The sequence below is a fragment of the Glycine max genome, chromosome 13 (genome assembly GCF_000004515.6).
Source record: "Glycine max cultivar Williams 82 chromosome 13, Glycine_max_v4.0, whole genome shotgun sequence".
Taxonomy (NCBI): Eukaryota; Viridiplantae; Streptophyta; class Magnoliopsida; order Fabales; family Fabaceae; genus Glycine; species Glycine max.
In genome coordinates this window covers 31,651,004-31,673,846 of record NC_038249.2, presented here as the reverse complement: position 1 = coordinate 31,673,846, position 22,843 = coordinate 31,651,004, and the positions used below count along the sequence as shown (strand labels likewise).

Sequence of the window (22,843 nt, the reverse complement as noted above, 5' to 3'; positions counted from 1 at the left end):
TCACCAATCATGTAGTACTTGCAGTTTGGCTTATATAGGTGCTTCCAAGTTCTTTATCCTCACACTATTCCTAGCAGTTGCAAGTTGGATTTTTTAGTATCATAAAAAATTCCTTATTAAAATCTATTTTCTAATGATCGAGTTTACTCACCTTCCATATGAATTCATTGTAGACCATTAACCAAGATCAATACTTGTACATGAAATTCCACCCGTGAAAGAATGCCTGCAATTGTTAATTAGTATATGATTTTGATATGTTGGATCAAATTAAAGCAATGAATTCATGTATCAGGTTCTTCGTGAACTTATCCACCTTTTAGATTATCACAAGACTCATACATGCAGTACATTACGCATTCTTTTTTTCTCTTAAATAAAATGTACTCGCTAAACATATCACTTTCATAACTACATCGGGTTCAAGTGGTCCCAACTCCCAAATATTGAGTTATTTTAAAAGTTATATTAAAATGAACAAATTTTTAAAACTATAAGAGGTATATACATAATGTTTCGAGTGATAGAGAATCATATCCCTTAAGCCTGTAATATTATATTTAATCTTGAATATTGATGTGTATGAAAAGTAATGACGGTATTGTTAGTGAAAGAGTTTAATAAGCCTGTATTGTTAGTATAATTTTTTTTACATTATCAAACAACTATAAATCATTTTAGCTTATCATTAATGACGGTTTGTGATTGAAGTATAAATGACTTGCACTCTCATATATAATTCATGTAAAACTTAAAGAATATATAAATTAAAAGAGTTATGTACAATTAAGTTAAAGCAAATCAAGTCAAATAAAAAATTATTTTTTAAATCATCGCAAGAGAGTGTACTCTAATTTAATAAATAGATTAAATTATGTTTGTATTGAATTTAATTTTGATGTTGTCAAATAGGTAAAAAACAGTTTCTATACAATTTATTTAATTTTTGTTAACATTTATTATAATGAGTTTGGCGCTGTTAATTAATAATTATATGATATATCATATATCAAACACATTAGAATGATGTAGACGATGATGTAATTTTTCATTAACATTGAACTAAAATTAATTAAAAAAGTAATCACGAGCCGAATATATGATTCAACACAAGCATCAGCAAAAAAAAATTGATTCAACACAATAGTTAAGTGTGTGTGTGTATATATATATATATATATATATATATATATATATATATATATATATATATATATATATATATATATATATATATTTGTCCTCTACGAGTTTACTCTTCAGTAAACTCTAAGTAAACTCGGTAGACTCTCGGGTCAACGAGTTAACAAGTTAAAAAAATTAAATCAAAATTAAGTCATTTTTTTTATTGTTTTTTATTTGTTTAGCATTCAACATACCTTCATTTAATGTGTTATTCTTAAATACAAAATTCTAACATGTAATAATATCAAACCCTTGTTCTCTAATAACATTAAACCCTTCATGAGAATGAGCTACTACTACTATAACATCTACAAGTTATTGTCTAATGTATTAGTACTAGACTTGGTTATTTAAATATTTTGAAGTTTATGATTTACTGTTTTATTTTATTATATTGTTGAAATGTTTAATTAATATGTTATTTATAAATATTTTATTATTATTTTTATATGAAGTAGACTCTTACGAGTCTACGAGTTAAATTCATGAATCGAATTTATAAAACTTTCACCCGCGTAAACTCTCGAGTTTGATAATCATATATATATATATAACACAACTAAAAAGAGAGAAAGAAGAGGTGTAAGACAAACAATCCCTTTTGTCATTTATAGAAAATATATATTCTGCAATTGGAGTATTGGACCACTAGGTAATTTTTTCTACGAAGAAAAATATTTTAATAGAATAATGATAATCATACACTTATTTTTTCTTCTATTTTTTTCACTTCATCTCTCTCTATACATATATCATTTTCTCTTTATTTATTTATTCTATTTATTTCTTCCATCTATGTACACCCTAAAATAGGGCATACGGTTATCATTTTTTTTTTGAAAGGCAAATATATGTATTAATATTAAAAAGTTAGGAATTACATAGCGCTGTACAAGGTGCATCATGACTCTTATTGACACAACAAGATTGTACAATGTTTTTTAGTTTTTACAATTATGAGTGAGATAGAAAAAACAAAGGGTCAGAAATATGAAATAAAATGAGTAATAAAGTAGAGAAAGATAAAGAGAAAAATGAATGTATAAAAATTATTATAAAACATCATGATATGAAGTTGAGAGATTGTGGGTGTAATTTGATGACCATATATGAGATCTATCTTGTTAGAGAATATCTTCATTGCAGATTTTGTACACAAAAGTTCATGCAAAAATTGTGTGAAAAATTAGCTCAGCTAAAGAGAGGTGGTAACGCCACAATCCCTTTGTTAATCATGTGTAGAGAATATCCTTGCATGTTGCAATAGGACCACAAGGTAATTCTAGGTCACAACAACGCTATGGTTGTCGTTAGATGGCTGTAAGATCTGTCTATCCTGATAAGTGATAATTTTATTATATATACGGATTATTTTATTTTATTTAAGAATTGTGAGTATCAAATTCAAATCCTGGTAAGATGGTTGATTGGTTGTCAACTTCCCATGCATAGCATGATCATTAGATGCGTATTGCATTTAGATATTAGCAAATCTGAGTAGATATTGCATGTTTTTTGTTCTTTCTTCTGTTTTATGTCTATAATCATATGAGCAATGATACGATTAATACATTTACGTAGGAATATATATATATATATATATATATATATATATATATATATATATATATATATATATATATATATATATATATTAGTTACACATGTACACTCTTCATACGTAAAATTGTTTTTGATTTGTGGTTGCCGTTAATAAATTAATAATACACAATCTGTTCAAATAATAGCATATATAATTAAATATAGACATGAATAATTAAGGATCAAATATTGTCCTATGTGATGGATTTTTTTTTATTCTTATATTTTAGAATAACTCTCTAGGTAGCAGAGATGATGCCATGATGGGGACGAATATAAAAAAATATATGCATAAGATCAATTTTTTTTATCCACATACACCAAATTAATAATTAATGCAAGACCCTCTGCTATTTTTTGTTTTATTTTATTTATATCATGAAATGAAGTAAAGAAAATTACTTTTTTCTAAATACATAATTAGCATGCATATATTGTAATTTTACTCTCTATGCTTTATTCCGAATCACTCATCCTTGGTCATTCCAATGTCACATGTTCCACTGACTATATATGAAGTGTAGTCCAAAAAAATGAGAAGGGAAGGCCATTCATCTAGAACCTTAACTTAAATAAAAGACACCCCTTATTATAAAAGGTGGGGCAACACCATATGCTGCCTCATCATGAATCTGTGAATGCCTTGTATAAGTGGCAATACCCAATAGCCTCTTTTTCCTACCCCAAGAATCAAAGGAAAATCCATTTTCTAGGATTCTTTTTTTAAGTTTTGTCAGTGCAACTAAACTTTTCCACTGTCTTGTTGTGTTGAATTTGGGGGTTTATTGGACCCTACCATTTCCTTGATGGAGGGGATAAGCTATATTCTATCATCGTGAGGGTTCTAAGACTAAAGTACACGTCTCAACATAATCTGTTTTGGGTTATTTTATGATCACAGCCGCAGAAAAAGTTTACCAACCGCTTGTGTTTGTGCGAGCCATAAGAAAGAGTTCAAATTAAATAACTTAATACATTGACAAAAGAGTTTAACTTTTAATGTGTTTGGATGAGATATTTAAATAAGATAATTTATTTTTTTAATGGATTTGAAATATCCTTATCATAACAATTGTTTGGATACAAGATTTCAAAAAATTTAAATTTATTTTAATTTTTAAAAGAATTTTAATAGATTAAAATTATAGGAATTGAAATTTTACCTAATGGGTAAAAATTTCAAATTCTCTCCTCTCACCTAGGCCAGTTGTTCTCTCTCTCACACTCGATCTTCAATTACGAAAACCACGAGAGCGAGGCTCGGTAGTGTCATGAGATACACCTCCGCGCGCGAAGGTATTTGTGCATACGAGGATCCGAATCCAAGGCAGCGAAGTGAATGTTGTGGTAGCATGAATTTTAATTGTGGTGGCATGCACACAACGTTTTGGATTACAGCCTAGCTGTTTAGCTTCTAGAGGAAGACTCGGCGCAGGTTGTCTTCGAGGGTAAAAACACGTCAACGGATTTTTACATTTGGGAGTGGGTGTGGGGAAAAGGTGGGAGAGTTGATCGAGGATGAGGCGTTCGTCGAGGATGGATTGTTGGTGGAGGTGGGGAGAAGGTGGCGGCATGTGGAGAGATGAGAGTGGGAAACTGCGTGTGGAGTTGAGAGGGTAGTGGGGTTTGGAATGTCATTGGTGGTGGCCGGTGGGTGAGGATCACTACGAGTACCAGAAGGTGACCAAATTGTGCATTAAGGTTACATATATTTTTTTAACATGAAAATAATATTAAGAATATCTAATTGAAAAAATGAAAACAGTATAAAAAAATACATATTCATATTATGTATTTTAATTTATAACATGATATAGAATAAATATATTAAATAATATATACACACTCATAATATGATATATTTTTTGAGTAAATTATACTAACCTTGTCTTCTCTCCGTTTTTATTTATTTATATGGACTTTGTCTTATATTTAAGGAAATTATATATGTTTTATCTTTATTTTTATAATATATCTAGATTTAATACTATTATTGTTATATGAAGTTGGTTAGATAATTTTGTGTGTTGAAGCATTGATGATTTGATTGGGATAATTTTAAATAAATATTTAAAAACAAAATTTTAAATTTTATTGAAATTGAATTACTTTATCCAAACAAGGAAATTAAAATACAAGAAATTGAATTGCTTCCGCCAAACAAAATATTTACAAAATGAAAGAAATTTAAATCAAGGCAATTAAAATGTTGTATATTTGAATTTCTTAAAAAAATTTAAATCCTTTATCCAAACACAAGGTTATGAATTATTAGTCTAAAAGAAATTATATGATGAATCGATGAGAAATAATTGTTTGTGACTTTTAATATACTTATCATAAAAATTAATAAATTTAAATTATATGAACAAATACATTTCACTCTTAATGAGTTACTTTCTATACATTGTGAGTCTAAAAAATTATATTATTATCTTAAGATTGTGTTTTTTTTATGAAGAAATTAAAATTTTGGAATCTTAAAACAGAATTTTGATCGACTAAAAATGTGAAATTTTAATTTCCTTATAAAAGACGAGAAATTGAAATCATCTTCTTGATAGAAGAACCTTTCAAAACGTTCGTGTATTTCCTTTATAACTTTCATCCTCCTGAAAGTTCCTGAAATTCCATTCTCGAACTCGCGACTCTTCTCTCATGCCGATGATACTCTTCTTCAAGAAACACCGTCTGAGCTCGCAGAGCGTTGATCGGATGCGGGCGTAGGGGGACACGTAGAACTGCACCTATCAGTCAAGGGAATAGCCGTTGTTGCCTATCACGCGGTGGAGGTACTCGTCATGCCTTGCGCCGTTGACTGAATGCTGTGGTCGGGTATGGTGGTGTACGCCGTTGTGTCCCGATTCCCCTGCGACTCCCTATGCCACGCCAATATTCTTCTCTTTGAAAGTACATCAACCATATCTTCTCTTCTCTTTGCATTCATTTTCTTTCACCTTCGTAATTTTAATTTTTTTTATCCAAACACAATTTTGAAAATAAAATAATTTCAATTAAAGTATTTAAAATTCTTTGAATTTAAAATTTCCCAGAATTTTAAATTCCCTCATTCAAACATACTCTAAAAGAAATCAATGTTGATATGAATTTTAAACTAATGGTAAAATATAACAAAACTAATCTACATTATGTTACATTCGTAATGCATATACTATTGACAAAATATTGCAAATGAACTCAAATTTATTACATGGGTATCTTTTGGTGCAATTTATATACATATAAATGGAGCTCCTGTAGTATAAAAACGTGCGTTGGTACTTGATTGGAAGCTTAAGATGACTAAGGAGTTAGAAACTCTCATGGGGAAAGTGAGAGGTTTGAGCCTTCTATCTCTTGGTGGTTGCTTCGATGGCTGCTATGACCACACTCAAGCCTATGGATTAGGGACAAGGATCTGGAACTTCAGTGATCGACCAGTGGAGCTGCAGATAAGGGTGGGATCAATACTGAAGAAGGTTCACACTTTGAAGCCAGGGTCATGTAAGAGGCTGAGAAGTAAACGCATATACAAGGCATATATGCCTGGTAAGAGTGGCAATGATGGTGGGGGATTGAAGAGTTTGCTGTATTACTATGATGAAACTTGCCACCCTTATGTTTGGATTCATGACATAGGGGGTGGTTCCATGAGGATGGTTAAACAGCAGTATATTAGCCTTGAGAATTTGAGGGATTCTTCTGAGATCAGGATCTTGAGGGATCAGCAAAGAGGTTGCATTTCAGTTCTCAAGAGAACTAGGCCAGATTTCTGCTGAATTTGAGTGTAATTCTTGCTTAATTATTTCACTAGTTTAATTTGTCATGGGTAGGAAATAAAAGTTTACTTCTTGCTTTCCTTAATTGGATGTTATTAATTGCAAAATGCAATATAGGTCCATGAGCATGGTAAATTATTAGCTAATGTACTGAAAAAGTGTAAGATTTTCTGTATCCACTTCCTTGAAGATATATCAAAAGTCACTCAGGAGACTGATTTTGAAAGTGTTGTTCTTTAACCCACTTAATGTATGTTGTTTTTGTCATAACACATCGTCAATTGGGAGTCAATGTTGTAGAATGATGAATCATACTTTAAATCTAACGGGTTTACTGTGTCAATGTCTCTGTAAGTACCAAGAATTACTTCTCAGCTTTTCTGAAATTAAATTAACGTTCAATTTTTGTTTTTCATCTTTGACTGTACAAGAAGCTATATGCAGAGAAGGTACATGTGTCCTTGGACAAAAATGTTTTATAGTAGAGTTCGACGTCCAGGTAAGACTCAAATTTATTTACCTTGATTGCAAAAACAGCAGATGTATTTTACTCCGATTTTTATGTGCAGGGCCCTAATTTTGGTTTGCCAACTTTGAGAAATGACTTAACTTCAGACATCGGTACATGGAATTCAAGGCTAACCAAGGCTACCAAACTTCTTTTTTTTCAATTATATGAACAGTAAAACAGCAATAAATGTTGAAATTTATTGAAAATCACAATTATGAGTCTTTTTACTTAATGAGTTCCACTAGTAATTTTGTAGTCTTTCATAAATTTTAACTAACAGAAGAAAGTGTGTTACAAACGTGATAGTGATACACTTCAACTAACTAAAAGAGTGGGATTGTTAAAGGCAATAGTAAACACAGATCATGACTTCTCTTGAACAGTGAATGATATATTTGTCAACTTGGTACTTCATCCTTCTAGCAACAAATTCATTGGTTTGTTTTAAGTCAAGGTGAAACTCATCCAACAGCTTCTAGATAAGGCTTACTAAAAGCAAAGAATGACATTTCTCTAATTGTTCAAGATCCAACCTGGTCCAATATCCATACTGACTTGAAGGTATAATGAGAACTGGGTTTCAGATTTTAGAAAACAGATTCCTTTTCTTAGTTGAGTTTTGGTTATGTTACAAGCCAGACAATTTCATTTCCTCTATTTTTGTTTACCATGAATACTTCTTTCAGTTCTTATGAATTTAGTTAATAAATTTGTTAAATACTCCTTTCATTACCTCTATAAATAGTTTTGAAAAACAAATATTACTTAGAACAAAATTAATACTCTCAAGTAAATTAACCAATTTTTTTCATCTGATGAATTTAATTAATTAGAACTTATAATAAATATCGGAAGGAATATCATTTATAGTCGATGATTATGTTTATGGCATTGCAGAGTAAGACAAACAATAAATGTGGTGTCTCTCCTAGCAATAGGGATTTAAATTGTAACTTATCGCTTTGTGAGAGGCTAGCAAGTCAGTCCCTTCTACTAAAGTCAAGTCTTGTTAGACTAAAATTTGATATTAAATACTTAATATAGATCCTTGAATAAAGTCACTCGAACTAATTTAGTTTTTGAAGGAAAATGAGTCATTAAATGATTCCTCATAATTACAAATATGTCCCATATTCATATATTGAGGGATTAAATGGTTAGTTTTTTTTTCTTCTCTTTTTTATAGGAATCAAAATGCTTCCAATAGTTTTTTCAGACTAATTTGAGTATTCAGCAAAAAATATTTATGACTTGATTATGATTAATATTCGGCAGTTTTTTTAAGTTACTTTAAATTTAAAAGTTAAAATAAAAAGTTCAAAAATAAAGTAAAAACTATTTAAAAGAGAGGAGAGGAGGTCAGAGAGAAAAGAAAAGCTATTTTTTTTTTCAAAAAATTATTGGCATAATTTATTTATTTATTTCAAAAAACTGTCAAAAAATGAGTTTAGCATAATTTTTCCTTTTAAGAGAAGAAAAATAAAAGTTGAACCCTACCTATCTATAATCCAAACAAATTTATATATTTCACACTACTCAAAACGAGTTAGGGCTAACACAACTTGATTATTAGTCGGGTTATGAATTGTGATCTAGCCAAACCAAAATTTCAAAATTAGTCTCGTCAAAATATTAGTTAGAGTCAGCCGTCGGGCGTAGTTAAGCATGTAATAAACACCTACAATGGTTTAAATTTGGAGACCTGAGAAGAAATCAGTTTTATAACTACGTTTTTTCTCGAGAGAAGACAAAATACTTGACACGCATTGCGAAATAATATTGGTGAATGACCTACCAAGAAAGTTTAGTTCTGTTTGTTGTTTCTGCCCTTTTTCCAGAGTTAAACCAAACTTTTCCTCTGGCATGACTCGCATGGAAATCAAACGTAAGTACATCCACCCCAATCACACTACTCCCATAAAATTTTGGCTACAACCCAAGTGTCCCTTTGCATATATACCATATATGCTCCGAATACCAAGTGCAAGTACCTGGAACAATATGGCAGAGCAGTGCTTATACAATGTTACAGATAGGAAAGTAAATTAATACAGTCAAATAGAAACCGTACCAATTACAATTTAGGGTTGACAAAAGTATGCCCGGAGGCAGAAGCAGAAAACCCTCCGGCACAGCCCATCATTTCACAGATTGCTTTTACAAGGCATGTCAGAAGAAAAATTGCTCTAAGAGATACTGGAGAGTGGAGACTGAGCCTCTCATGAAACGGCTGTATTACAAATTAAACCATGGCATCAAATTTCAAGGCTCAGTTTAATGCAACACCAAGTTATTCTTTTACCTTTTCAGCTCACTGACTTTTAATCATGTATAATTCAATTTGGATTTACAAAGCTATATAAAGGAACCGAGAAATAACTTCAGTTTAATGTAAGACCCTTCTAGGGACCTGCACCCATTGCACCTGCCCTCGCTCTTAACATTTCAGTCCTCTTGCTTCTCTCCATCACCTCCACCAACCATTCTGCACTTTCCCTAATCCCCATTCTGCAACATTTCAAAAGAAAATCTCTTCAGTTAAGTGCCTGTGCTTCGATATATGCCTAACAGTAATTTTTCACTTCAAAGACAATGTGCAAGAGCATGTACTTCAGATATCTCCATCTTTATTGAAATTATAACGGATCAAGTTAGATTAAACTTTGGAAAGTTGATGCAACTACTTACCCATCGTATGCTGACACAGCTTCAAACATGAAAACTCTTTCATCCAGCTTCTTTAAATCCAAATATTGAGGTAACTCATCAGCTGATACTGCTTCAGGAATATCCTGCAAATCACAAGAATGTCAAGCAGGCAGGCATCACAAATACACACTCATCAGAGGACAAGGAGGGGGATGACAACAAATGAGGACACAATAATGGTGAAACCTCAATAGATGGATGAGATAGAATACTATCGTACTATATTACTCATGAATTTCCAGTATGAAGTTAAGAGGGTAAATTGACTTGTATATCGGAAAAAAGAACCAGGTTAACAGAAAGATTTGAAATGCTATTGGTAACAAATCATCATTTGCTGATCCCCCACCCACCTAAAGAAAAAACAAAGGGAAATATATAAACATATCTTGTACTGACAGAACCGTAGTATAGTGCTCAGATAAGCAGAACCAATGCCTCATGGATAAGGATATTAAACAAGACATTGAACATGTACAGCAAGAATAATCAGTACTAGATTAAATTAGATTTATTTGACACATTTACAAGAGTATAAGGCATGCTATAAGGTTATATAGGACGGGGAGAATAGTTACACTCACCTGCTTGTTCGCTAATATCAAAAGAGGGGCTCCTTGCAGATCCTCGTGCCGAAGCACCTTTTCTGGAAAACAAGTCAATTATTAAATCATCACTGTCCCATGTTTTTGTCATGTCTAGCATTATCACAACTGCGAGCCAACACCTTTAAGAAGTATTTATTTAGTTATCAGCAAACACTAAAATCAAATCTCACTAACCCAGTGCTGACTTCGCATCTTCAAAGCGTGACGGACAAGAAGCATCAACAACAAATATTACAGCATGTGCCTCTTCATAATATTTCTCCCATATTGAGCGAAGACCAGGCTGACAATAGGGGAACTTACATTATTATCTTATTACATATTTTATACCCTCCCTAACACCACACAAAAAGAATGGTATAAAAAGAAGCGAAATATCAGGAAAAAACAGTATACAGGGGGCCAATTACGTGCATCGCATGAAATGATACATTCTATTCCGGCTAGCATACAGGCTTACAATTAAAAATGAAGTGTTGCATCAGTTGTCCATGCATAATTTCAATTACAAATCCTCCTTTAGCATAGTCGAATTTAACAAATAAACCCAGGCTTTAAACAGGGATAGGGTAAAATTGATGGTCCAAATTGCCTAGTCCAAGTAACGGTTCTAATATATTGTAAAACCACCGTACCAGAAGCTGATTTTGTGGTTTACAAGTCAAAAGTTATTCGGCACAATTAATGGGAATGTAGAAAACTTCTACACTTGGGTAGGTGGGAGTTACATGCTGTGGGAGTTTTACTCCTATAAATAGCCATCCCATTTCACTTGTTTAGCATCCCACTACAAACATAGTACTCCATTCTTTGTGAGAGTTCTTTGAGTGAGGGTTGTATTCTCCTATTACAAGAGAGAGTGTGTGTGTAATTGTTCTCTCCTTATATTTAGAGAGGTTGTAATTTTCTTCCACTTAGTAAAATATTACTCTAATCTTGCTCATGGTTTTTCCCTTATCCGTTGAGGGTTTTCCACGTTAAAATATTGTGTCCATTCCTAATTTTCTCATCTATTATTTTAGTTGTGAGATATTATTTTGTTACTCTGGTACCCAACATATATAGCCATTAATGAACTAGTAGTTGTTATTTCTGAAAATAGTGAACATAAACTTTACAAACACAAACACTAGTTTAGTAGAGATAGCTTTCCCAAAGGAAATTTTGAAAAGCAAAATAGCATCTTGTTCTTTCATTAATCACATTTTAAAAATATACAGAAGCATAAGAAAATTACACTTCAGCAACTATGTAGATGATGATTGCTTTAGCTACTGAGCTTCTAGAATGGAAGAGTTTAAACAAGCAGCACATAAGCTACACTAACAATTCATCCGAGTAACATATTTACAGGACTTAAAATAGATAATATTTGCCTTTTTTTTCCATACCTGACCTCCTAGGTCCCAGAACACAAGTTTACTATTTGCCACTTCAATGCGACCAATATTCAATCCCACTGTTGGAATAATTCGATCAGGAGGAATGCCTTCTATATTTGAGTACACCGACTTCATCTTCTCCAGCAAAGTCTAACAATTAGGCATTATACAGCAATTCAGAGCAACACAACAAAGTTAAGTGAATTGTTAAATATATGGCACTTAAAAGATGTATTACCGTTTTGCCAGCCTTGTCAATCCCCAGAATGAGTACATGAAGCTCCATCTTGCTGAACAAGTACTTCCATAGTCCATAAAACAACGAAAACATCCTTGTATTGTTTAAGCTGTCTTAACCTTCAAGTATACAAGAATTTGCAGTTCATGTCATGTTATTGGATAGCTCTTCCACTCATCATTACTTCACAAATTCATTAACATTCAGAATTCCTGCACAAGCAAAGTTTGTAAGATGCCTCGAACAAGCACGATTCAGAGTTACTTGAAAAAAAAATAGTGTAAATGATTTTTTACATTGTCATTCAATCACAAAACTATAATGTAAGGAAAGTTTATTGACTTTCATAATTATGGCGACAGTTATTGTAAAAAAAAATATAAAAAAACCCTTACAGTACATAAAAATTAAACTCGTCAGAAAAATTCCAATATTCAATTCGGCAATGGACAAACTTGATTGAACAACATTACAACTAAACGAGTGATTTTTTTATCCTTAATTTTCAATTAAGTAGTTTCCCGATCACGAGTTTCTAATTCGACGCTTATGAATGACGCTTCGTTAGATCTTAGGTTCTTATCACTTCATTCATACACACCTACATGCACCATTAAGTTACTTACATATATAAGACTCGAATTTCCAGAAAATTGAGAGAGAGATGCAAGACTGTGAAAATCACAGTCCATCGGAACCACCGCAATCGATAGAATCAATTCAGTAGTAACAGATCCGGAAATTGAAGAAGGAAAAGAAGAGTGGTTGAATAGGTTTACCGGCGCCAATGACGGCAACGAAGTGCGATAGACGGTGGCTGCAGAAAGATCCGATGACGGTGGAATCGGATCAATAGTGAGCGATTCCGCTTCTGAAAGTTCTGTTTCTCGCAGGAGAAGGAGAACTAAAGAACTAAGGATCCAAGTAAAATAAAATGTAATAAAATAAAAATATAAAAATACTAAACCAATGTTTCCGTCCTATATCATTAGACATTAATTTAAATCTAACAATATTATATATATATATATATATATATATATATATATATATATGTGTGTGTGTGTGTGTGTCAGATTCGTTTCTTTCTTTTTAACAAACATTTATTTTCTTGAAGAAACAAACATTTTTTTGCAATCATAATAATATATGCTTTTACATTATCATTTATGAGTGCTAGCAAGTAGCAATTGCATTGGCACGGTTTGACAAATTGTGTCCTAAACAAAGAAAATAAGTCTTTGCCATTAAATTCTAATCATTGTAATGAAATATATATTGAAGAAAATTATAATAAATAAATACTTCTGAATATATAAATGTTATATTTAAAATTTGTAATAAATAATTTATACTGTGATACAAAGTTACTTTTAACAATTGATTATTTTTATAAAAAAATATTAACACTTGATTAATCTTCTTTATAAATTAAGATAATTATTTTAAACAACAGTATTTGTATAAGTTCTTTTTTTTAATCTATAATTTTTTCCTCAATAACATTATTTGTAGATATTTTTTTTAAAAAAAAAATCTCTTTCGATCTATCTTATACATCTTTAATAATATTATATTAGATTTAATAAAATGTAAGACTTAAAAATCAAAATAATTTGAGATTTCCTTTTATCTCGAACATTCTAGATCCCTTGGTAGCCTGGTGGTTAAGAGAAGTAAAACTATTAGTAAACAGAAACGCGTTTAGTGGAATAACATTACGTCACTGCATGTATCTTTAATCCATTTTGATTTTCAAGGTATTTTTTAGAGTCATAATAAATAAAGAAAAAATAAGCACTATTTTTCAAGCTGTGGTCTAACTATAAATCTATGTTGAGTTTTAAAAAAAGTATTTTAAAATTATACTGACAATAAATTTTTTATTAATTTACTATGTATAAATTTTATACTAATAATATATAATTAATAAAAAAATTAAATAAACTCACTTTTTTTAAATTTGTTGTGGGACATCTTAGTTGAATTGAGCTACTTATTTTGGTAATTTTTTTTCTCTGGTAAAAAGTATTTTATCAAAATGAAATGAGTGGATTGAAAATAAAAAATGTTTTACAAATCGTGGTCACAATTTTTTTAATAAATAATTATTTTTAATATATATTATATTTAAAATTTCTGATAAATAATTATATTATGATATAATTTTTTTAATCAACGATAATTTATTTAAAAATATTAAAATTTAATTTAAAAGAAAGATAAAAAATACTAGATTAAGAAGAATAAGAAAGTAATAAAAATTTATAGTTGATAAAATTTCAAAAATATTTTTGTTCAAAATACATAACAGAATTTTCAGACAAAAAATGATAATAACAAGGCGTTTCCTCTTAGCAGTAGTATTTTGCGTTGAAAGAGCAAAGAAAGACATCATTTTCCCTCACAACACGCATCCGATTCGGAGCTACCTCTTTTTTGTTTCATCTTCTTCTTTCTTTCTTTGTTTCTGATTCTGATGGGTATCTCATGGAGTGGCAGAAGAAGAAACAATTACCTCCAAAACCGACCACCACCTCCACCCCCTTCTTACTACTACCATACAGAATCCCACCCTGCACCACCACCGCAGCCGCAAGGTTACTTTCTCCCTTCAGCAACCCCTTACGCCCCTCCCCCTCCCATGCCGCCGCCGCCACCACCACAAACCCACTCAATTTCTTTCTATTACAGCTCCAACCCCAATTCCTACGGCACTCCCACTCTCGCCCCTCGCTTTCACTACCCGCAGCATTACTACCACCCCCAGCCCCAGCCCCAGCTCGCCGCGTGGCCCGTCCCTCGTCCTGCTGCCCCCACTCCTCCGCCCTACGTCGACCACCAGACCGCCAAGAAGATAAGGAACTACGTCAATGTCCACAAAGACACCCTGCGCCTCGAGGTCGACGACCATAACCCCGATCTTCATCTTCTCTCCTTCGTTTTCGATGCTGTCTACGATGGCAGGTAACGGTTTTTCTTCATTCTTAGCCCTTTGATTTAGTGCTGCGCTGTGTGGATGGATGGATGGATTGATTTACAATTCATGAATTTAGATAACGCGCAAACTCAGGATACTGATTGAATTGCTATAGAATAAACTCCCAATTGAGAAACCCCTCAAATTGATCCCTTAATTTTAGTATATTAACTCTGGGACTGAAGTATTGAACCGATGGATATTCAATACCTGAGGGTCTATTTAGGGGATAGAGTAATACTTAGAAGGATCAAATTCTTGGTGGTTTATTCAATTACTATATCTTTAATACTCGTGAATTTTGAAAAGAAATTTGCAAGATTTCCATTATGCAGGTTACAGAAAAATATGTTATGATTCATAGTTATCAATACCAGGCGGGTGTGATAGAGGAGCTGTAGGGGAGTGTGTTTCTTTGGATTGTGGGCAAGGTCAATGGTGTTCCATTTCGTGATTCTAGTTGCTGCTATCTCACTCTGCATTAGAAACCCTGAAATGCACCTATTGTTTGACCTTTCCCTCTCGTTTTTTAGTTATTTCGAGATTGGGTTTGAAGAACTGAGATCAACCTCTTCCCCACATCCTTCTTGCTTCATTTGTTCGTCTTGGTAACACCAATGATTTGGACTTTATGTCTAAGGTGCTCGGTAGTACCAATTTATCATGTCAAGCAATCTGGAGAATCATATAGATTCTTTTGGACTCTGAAAGTTATACCTTTTACGAGTTAAGACAGGGGACCAATTTTGACTCTCAACTTGAATTAAAATGCTTAGTTAGTGGCAAGAACTTCTCTCCTCCACTGATAGGATGATCCAGCAACCTATAAGTATTAAAAGCAAGCATACAATATCAAGTGCCAATGAAATGCCAGTGAGAAACCACAGTTTATGGGTTGAATTTGTGATTGATTTGTTACTTTGATTGACTGATCATATGAAATGATTGTTGTAAGATGATAATATTTGAAGATTGAGTGAATATTGGATTATTCACATATTTTATGAAACATTTTAGCTTTTCTAATTTCTCTACTCCTTATATTTGTCATTGGCAGCATTACTATCTTATACTTTGCCAAGGAAGAAGAAAAATGTAGGTTTGTTCCATTATATCCCGAGGCATTTCAGCCGGTCAGAATCCCCTTTCAGAAAGGAGTTGGCCAGAAATTTGCTCAGCCTTCAGGAACAGGAATTGACCTAGGCTTCTTTGAGTTGGATGATCTTTCAAAGCCCTCACCTGGAGAAGATGTCTTTCCTCTAGTAATATGTGCTGAAACAAGTTTGAAAACTACCTCAGAAGATGAAACTCCTGGTGATTCCTTGCTAGACGCATCCCCTCACATGCAAATAACTCAAGGTGTCTTAGAGAAAAGTAATGGTGCTGGTCCATTCCTAATAAAAGTAGTTAAGCAGATTTTGTGGATTGATGGTGTTCGTTATGAGTTGAGGGAGTTATATGGAATAGGAAACTCATCCGCAGCTGATTTTGATGACAATGATCCTGGGAAGGAGTGTGTCATATGCATGACTGAACCAAAGGATACTGCTGTTTTACCTTGTCGACATATGGTAAGATTTCATCTCAAATCTACTTATACGTAGAATAGACCGGTTTAAAGGAAGAAACCAAGATATTAGCACAAGTTTTGGTTCATGCGGATAATAGCAGTGTTATGGTTCATAGAATACATCATAGTTTGTATTTTGCACAAGATTGCCCATGTTAAAATGAGCTCATTGTTAGGTTTTCTAAAAGGTAAAATGGGTGTTTTGTGATTCTTATATTACCTTAATTTTTCTTTTCTTCCTCTCCTGCCTTCCCCTCTTAATTTGTTTTTAAGGTTGTGAGCTTGTAGTGTGTCATGTGATCACACATACATTCTTTAAAATCACAGATCACAATATCAGCACTTACATTTATACTGTGGATGAAATGAATACCTAGTGTTTTTGTTTCTTCCTGGCCAGTAATATACTAATTGCTCGGTAGTAAGATCCTTACAGGTAGTAGCAATGTCGTCTCATGTCTGTGTATATTATTTACACTATTGCTCAGTTTGGATTAACTTCTAACTGATGAGAGCTTTTCAATTGTAAAACCGTATTGTTGCAAGGTAAGAATGTCAAATTCTGCCAAGTTAAGACTTTTGAAGAAGTTAAGGTGTGCAAGTTAATTTTAATTTATGCAAGAAGATTAATTCACTTTACCACTTTAATTTATTTTATTTTCTTCTTCCATGGGTACTTGTTAAGAAATTTATCGAAATTAACTCTATTTTCATTTTCTAATTTGATTATTCTCATATTACATCTGTTGTATTTTTCCAGTGTATGTGCAGTGAGTGTGCAAATGCTCATCGACTTCAATCCAATAAATGCCCTATATGCCGTCAGTCTATTGAGGAACTTATAGAGATCAAGGTGAACAATGGCGATCATTGAGATTTTTTCCTTCGGATGCTAAGTTGCATGACAGTCCCAATAAATTCCTTTTAAGAAAATTCACCCCCTTTTTACATGTCTGCAGTCAGCTATTATATAGCAATTTGTTTTTTTCTTTTTTGTAAATTGTAGTCAATAATCTGTTTATAGATTTTGTGTGATGTGTTTGAGGGAAAATTAGATCATTAGTGATCGAATGTTTTTCCTCCCGTATCATCTATTGTACAGGTGATCATTTTTCCATAGTTTTTGTCTTAATGGTGTTTAAGAGATCATTTACATAGTAATTTGCCAAACAAGGGAGAAATGAAATAACACCTGGTTTGATGCATAATGGATTATGTTTGAAAGTTATCTCATATTTTATCATCTATAATAGATGTTTGAAACAAATTCCAGGTGTTGGGTGTTCTGATTAGTGTGATGTAACATATTGATTGATGTGATGTAAACTAATCCAGAGTTGTCCCTCCACCCGTCCCGTTTCTCATTACCTTTCCAAACATATATCACGATATAGCGTGTTTGGTTTGCCGTTTCAAGGGCTCCAGACAGCATTTCAAGCTTTCCCTGGCACTCATCGGAGAAGCAACAAACCTGCTGAATTGAAAGAAAAAAAAACTCGCAGTGGTTTCCTTCAACTGAATGATAACTCGTATGTTGCAAATACTAGCGTTTGTGAGCTATTAATATTATGTGTTGCAAGGTACTGTTTGGTTGGAAGGACCAAAGAGGTACACGAATTAAAGAAAAAAAAATCCATCTAAATGTAGTTTTTCGTCTCGTTCTCCTTTGTAGGTCTTTGTTTTTTGAGATCCACTAGGAGGTTTCAATATAACTTAATCTTCGCTTGACTTTCAATTTCAGAAGAATGTTTCATGCTTAATCTTTAGGAGAACACTTCATGTCTTTGTAAATGAATTTTTATGAGGGGTAATGAGTGGGTAATGGAATAATATTTTTATATGTAAAAAATAAAACTTTTGAACGACTTGTTGAAGGAGAAAATTGAGGGCAATTGTTGAGTGTATTTTTTATTGCTCAAAATGTCATTCTATATAAAAAAAAAAATCTGTCTTTGAACGATATACAAAATAATCTTGATAGTCCTACTTTCCAAATTTCATTTTCGTTGCTACCTTAATTTTTGTTAATTCTCCCTTTATGTTTTTCTTTTTTTTTAAAAAAAAAAAAAAGGGAGGCTAGCGCACTCCATTCTTTATCTTACCAAAGATATTATAATTCTATGTTAATTTTTTTAATATAAGAAAATGAGTCTATATATTTATAGGAGTTAAATACTATACTCTCCTTTATCATAAGAAGTACTCTAACTTATACTCTTCCATTGAAGCATTGTAATCTGAACACGGCAAAATTGGTTCAGTCGTTTGAGCGTTCCGACGCTGTAGAGTGTAGACTTTCATCAAATTATCTTGCAATGTAACACTGCCATCTGCTGCTGCAATATCACGAGTTAAATTGGTTCATTTTCGAATTTCCCCCTTCAAGCATAGTACACCGTAATTGCAACACTTCAAACTAAAGCATTTTAAATTTCAGGGTTTCACACATTGTTGTGAGTTTGTGACTCCAAAAACACTTCATATTAAACTCTGCAAGAGTCGTATACTACACTATGACTGCAGTCTGCATCACTAGTTCATATCGAAATTTGATGCTGTAAGAATCATACGCTTCAGCATAGTTGATGAGTTATAAATTTATAATTACTGTTTCGAATTTTAGTTTCTTGAACATAAAATCATAGTTCTAGAAACTAAATTCTGGAATCATGTGTGCATTTTGGAAACTAAATTCTAAACAACACTTAAAAAGCAATAATTGTGTTCCAGAATAGAGTTTCATGTTTTGGAATCTAGTTTTCAGAACATCAAGCTTAACTAGAAACACATTTTTTTTATCACACTCCTCATAAATTTGAAAATATATTATGGAACACTATTATTGCTTTTTAAGTGTTAAAATTTAAAAGGCGTTAAAATTTATTAAAAATCACAAAATTTTAGATTTTACGTTTTATAATGAATCTTTCTCTTAATTTTATAATTTTTAATAAATTTGAACTAATAATAAGAAAGAGACCATTAGAAAATATGTTCTAGGCCCTCCTCATATTTTAAAGCATAAATGATCAAAGGAAGACAAACAAATAAGATGTTGAAAAAAAGAAAGGAAATAAGTGACATTGAAGAAAAGATAAAAGATAAAGGAAGAGGAAAATAATATGTATTTGACGAACAAAAGTAACGTGATGGCATACCTTTAGATAAAGTAATTGCCTCAGCGACTTATTAACGAAAATATAACGCACAGTATCTTCCAATGTATGATATTATGTATAGGTTGATGGAATATGCACTTCATTACATTGATGAAAACCCCATGGTATTAATATCATGTTTAATGGTGTAAATAGAAAAATTATAAATATGAGTATCTGATAGAGTGATAAGTTTAACCACAGACTTAAGATGAACTGGGCCAGGCTATTCATTTTCAGCTTTTTATGGTGAAGTTACTAGTCTTTTGTCAAGGCTTCGTATTGCTCCTGGTTGAGCTTGTTTACCCAATTTGTAGGCTCTTGCTTCCTGCACTTTTTTTTTTCTTCCAGAATGTCTATTTTGAAATATAAAATTATATTCTGAAATGCACTCCACTTTTTACTTCTAGAATAACCATTCCCAAAAGTAAAAAAAAGGGTTAATTAATTTTTTAGTCCTCAAACTATGGGGTTTAAATTTTTAGTCCCTAAATTTTTTTTATAAAAAAATTGGTCCCTAAATAATTTTTTGTTATTATAAATAATCCTTACTGTTAATAATCTTTGTTAAGTGCTGAATTGTTTACTTAAGTGGTAACAATTATCACTGTCGATTGTAAATGAGAAGAATGAATTGTTGTTCCATGTCACAAATCTCCTCATGGGTGGTTATTGTACATTCATGGGTGCTTGGAGCATTAGGATTTAACAATGATTCTTCTTTTTTTCTTTTGTATTTTAATAAAATAATATTCTAATTATTTATCTAAATATAATAAAATTTACGTGACATACGTGTGGCATTTAATCTATTTGTTTCATGACATTTCATAATTTAACAAAAGACATGAATCATACAAAATATTTTTAATAATAAAAACTATTTAGGAACCAAATGTTTTTAAAAAATAATTTAAGAACCAAAAATTCAAAATGTCATAATTTGAGAACTAGAAACTTAATTAATCCTTAACAAAATTTCGGAAATATAATCTAACTTCATTCATTGATACGTATATTGCTATATTATTTATTCTAAACATAATCTAACTTCATTCATTGATTCATACACGCAAATATAGGACCAGCAAAAGATGATGCTGATCAGAATGGGTTAGAAAGAAAGTTTCTAATGAAATGTCTTTGGTTTTCAAAATCCCCATGCATGTAACAGTTTAACACTCGGTTTGGGAAATGGTAACAGGCACGGCCTGAAGTAAAGTTAGGGGATCTTGCAAGAATCTTATGGCCATCAAATTCCCCACGCGTAATTCTCATCATTGTTTAGTTCTTGGCTTATCTAGCAATTTTCCACTCAACCTTAAGTTGGTTTATAAGACACTACAAGTATGTCTCTAATTATTAATTGCTCAGACTATACATGATTTAATTATGGTTAATAATGAAACTTGGATTGCCTCTATTATTCACATTTTCGTTCATCATTAAGCAAACTAGCTTCACACCCTTGATAGATGTGAACAACGTGAGAAGAAGATCAAGTACTCAAACAAGGATCAGACCACAAAATAAACCATTTTTTTGTGCCAAAACACACATACATTAAGTGCGTATTAGGTGAAAAACATACACATGCATATGCTTTCGGAATACGAAATACCAAGTACAAGCTAAGCTATTAGATCTTATTGGAGCCAAAGACGGTGCTCCATATATGCTAACATATGTATAAAAATAAAAAACTTGACGTGATTGTCTTTTGGTCTAGCAAAAGTTCAAAACCAAGAATCAGGGTAAGGTACCAAACTATCCAAAGCTCATCTCTCTACAATTTTCACGACTGACTTAGCATTTGCTTATTTATAAATGCCATTGTGTTTGGAATAATGGTAAAAATTAAAGCATGTGGTTGATCACTTACAATTTCCCAGGTATATATAGAATAGAACAAAATTAAAGGATTGGGAATAGTACTACAAGAATCAAAACTTTTCCCTAGTGGTAAAAGCTTCTCTACACCTGCACTAGTTATTAATTTCCCATACCATGCTAAAATCTAGTGCGATAAAGAACAGGCCATGTGTGAGGTGCAACTGCAAGTGTAGTCTTCTAGGTGAGGCTCAATAAATAGCCCCCTTCGATCTTTCTCTCAATGTACAAAATCTTATTTTCAGTCTTCAATCACTGTCCAAATTAAGACCATGTGGTTGCTTATGCCAAGTCTTCAACGTAAATAGCAATGGCCTTGCATGGCTGCCCAAGTCATTCCCCAATGGAACCTTGGTGACAATCAGTAAAATCATATCCCCAAATATAGATGGGCCCGTTCATCTAAAATAAGAATTACCCACCACTCATTCCACTTAAGTCCATGCTATCATAGCTGTACCTGTCACCATCATATATAAGTTAAGTAGCATTAATTATTATTATTATTATTTGTAGATTTGGTGGTATATTTTTTTTAGTCTGGGATCCACACCAATTCCCACCACGCAGAAGGGTATGCATTTTTTTTTATATACAAATTGGCCTTCGGAGCTCAGGACAAGTAGATGGACAATAAGCATATATATATATATATACTTGTTTCACTTTCATCTAGCTTGGTTTCAATTTTAGCCTACTGACTTACTGAACTATAGCCAATTGACTTACATTATAATTATATAGCCCATTTATCGTCTCAAAGATTAAGTTGTTATGGCTTGCTTCAACCTTACAAATAGGTAAAGTGACATGTTAAAAGAGATAAAAGGTAAAACCAGAGAGGTACATAGCCAGAAGGGTAAGATCACAGTTTAGGCTTTTGAAAAGGAAACATTAACAATAATTTTCTTGAAAAAAAAAAGGTGCAAAATTGAAGAGAAAACAAGAAACCTGGAACGCGGTGTATCAATATCCGAAGGGTTAGCTAGTCTTCTAGGGATAGGCACAATTTTCAGATGATATGATCATGCGAAAACTATCCATTCCCAGTTTTCTGGTTGCTTTTTCTCCTTTTCACCTAATTGCTGTTAAAGTAGGGTATGCATTATTTAATCAGAGCTCTATTATTGGTTTCAAACACGACTTATCTGGATATATACTTACCTTTTTAAGGCACATAGAAATGCGACCAGAGACAAGTCAGTTTTCATTTCACACAAGTTTGCCCCCC

General features: G+C 32.2%; 3 protein-coding genes across 4 annotated transcripts; 2 read left to right on the top strand and 1 right to left on the bottom strand.

Moving 5' to 3' along the window:
- The first annotated feature begins 6,047 nt into the window (after positions 1–6,047).
- On the top strand, positions 6,048–6,792 carry LOC106795504 (uncharacterized). Its single transcript, XM_014765721.3, has one exon. It carries the CDS (start codon positions 6,087–6,089, stop codon positions 6,564–6,566), a length of 480 nt encoding a protein of 159 aa, XP_014621207.1. The 5' UTR covers positions 6,048–6,086; the 3' UTR covers positions 6,567–6,792.
- A 1,978-nt stretch (positions 6,793–8,770) lies between these two features.
- On the bottom strand, positions 8,771–13,028 carry LOC100809354 (ADP-ribosylation factor-related protein 1). 2 transcript variants are annotated; one of them, XR_417666.4, is made up of 8 exons: positions 12,794–12,970; positions 12,015–12,226; positions 11,786–11,926; positions 10,569–10,677; positions 10,371–10,432; positions 9,766–9,869; positions 9,149–9,585; positions 8,771–9,068 (listed from the first exon to the last, which is right to left on the bottom strand). XR_417666.4 is itself a non-coding variant. In XM_003542839.5 (7 exons), the coding sequence occupies exons 2-7, from the start codon at positions 12,105–12,107 to the stop codon at positions 9,480–9,482; spliced, it is 615 nt and encodes a 204-aa protein (XP_003542887.1). In that variant the 5' UTR covers positions 12,108–12,226; positions 12,794–13,028; the 3' UTR covers positions 8,771–9,479. The 2 variants fall into 2 exon arrangements, 1 of the variants encoding a protein (XP_003542887.1); XM_003542839.5 differs by having other exon boundaries at positions 8,771–9,585; positions 12,794–13,028.
- Positions 13,029–14,360: 1,332 nt separating this feature from the next.
- Positions 14,361–17,769, top strand: LOC100808808 (probable E3 ubiquitin-protein ligase LUL4). Its single transcript, XM_014765719.3, has 3 exons — positions 14,361–14,981; positions 16,052–16,565; positions 17,325–17,769. The coding sequence occupies exons 1-3, from the start codon at positions 14,494–14,496 to the stop codon at positions 17,436–17,438; spliced, it is 1,116 nt and encodes a 371-aa protein (XP_014621205.1). The 5' UTR covers positions 14,361–14,493; the 3' UTR covers positions 17,439–17,769.
- The last annotated feature ends 5,074 nt before the right edge of the window (positions 17,770–22,843 follow it).

Coding starts and splice junctions, on each gene's coding strand:
- LOC106795504 (XM_014765721.3), top strand. CDS start 6,087: ATGACTAAGGAGTTAGAAACTCTCATGGGGAAAGTGAGAGGTTTGAGC.
- LOC100809354 (XM_003542839.5), bottom strand. CDS start 12,107: ATGTTTTCGTTGTTTTATGGACTATGGAAGTACTTGTTCAGCAAGATG. Junction 10,678..11,785: donor TCTGGGACCTAGGAGGTCAG/GTATGGAAAAAA, acceptor CCCTATTGTCAG/CCTGGTCTTCGCTCAATATG. Junction 10,433..10,568: donor AGATGCGAAGTCAGCACTGG/GTTAGTGAGATT, acceptor CTTGTTTTCCAG/AAAAGGTGCTTCGGCACGAG.
- LOC100808808 (XM_014765719.3), top strand. CDS start 14,494: ATGGGTATCTCATGGAGTGGCAGAAGAAGAAACAATTACCTCCAAAAC. Junction 14,982..16,051: donor GATGCTGTCTACGATGGCAG/GTAACGGTTTTT, acceptor TGTCATTGGCAG/CATTACTATCTTATACTTTG. Junction 16,566..17,324: donor TTTTACCTTGTCGACATATG/GTAAGATTTCAT, acceptor GTATTTTTCCAG/TGTATGTGCAGTGAGTGTGC.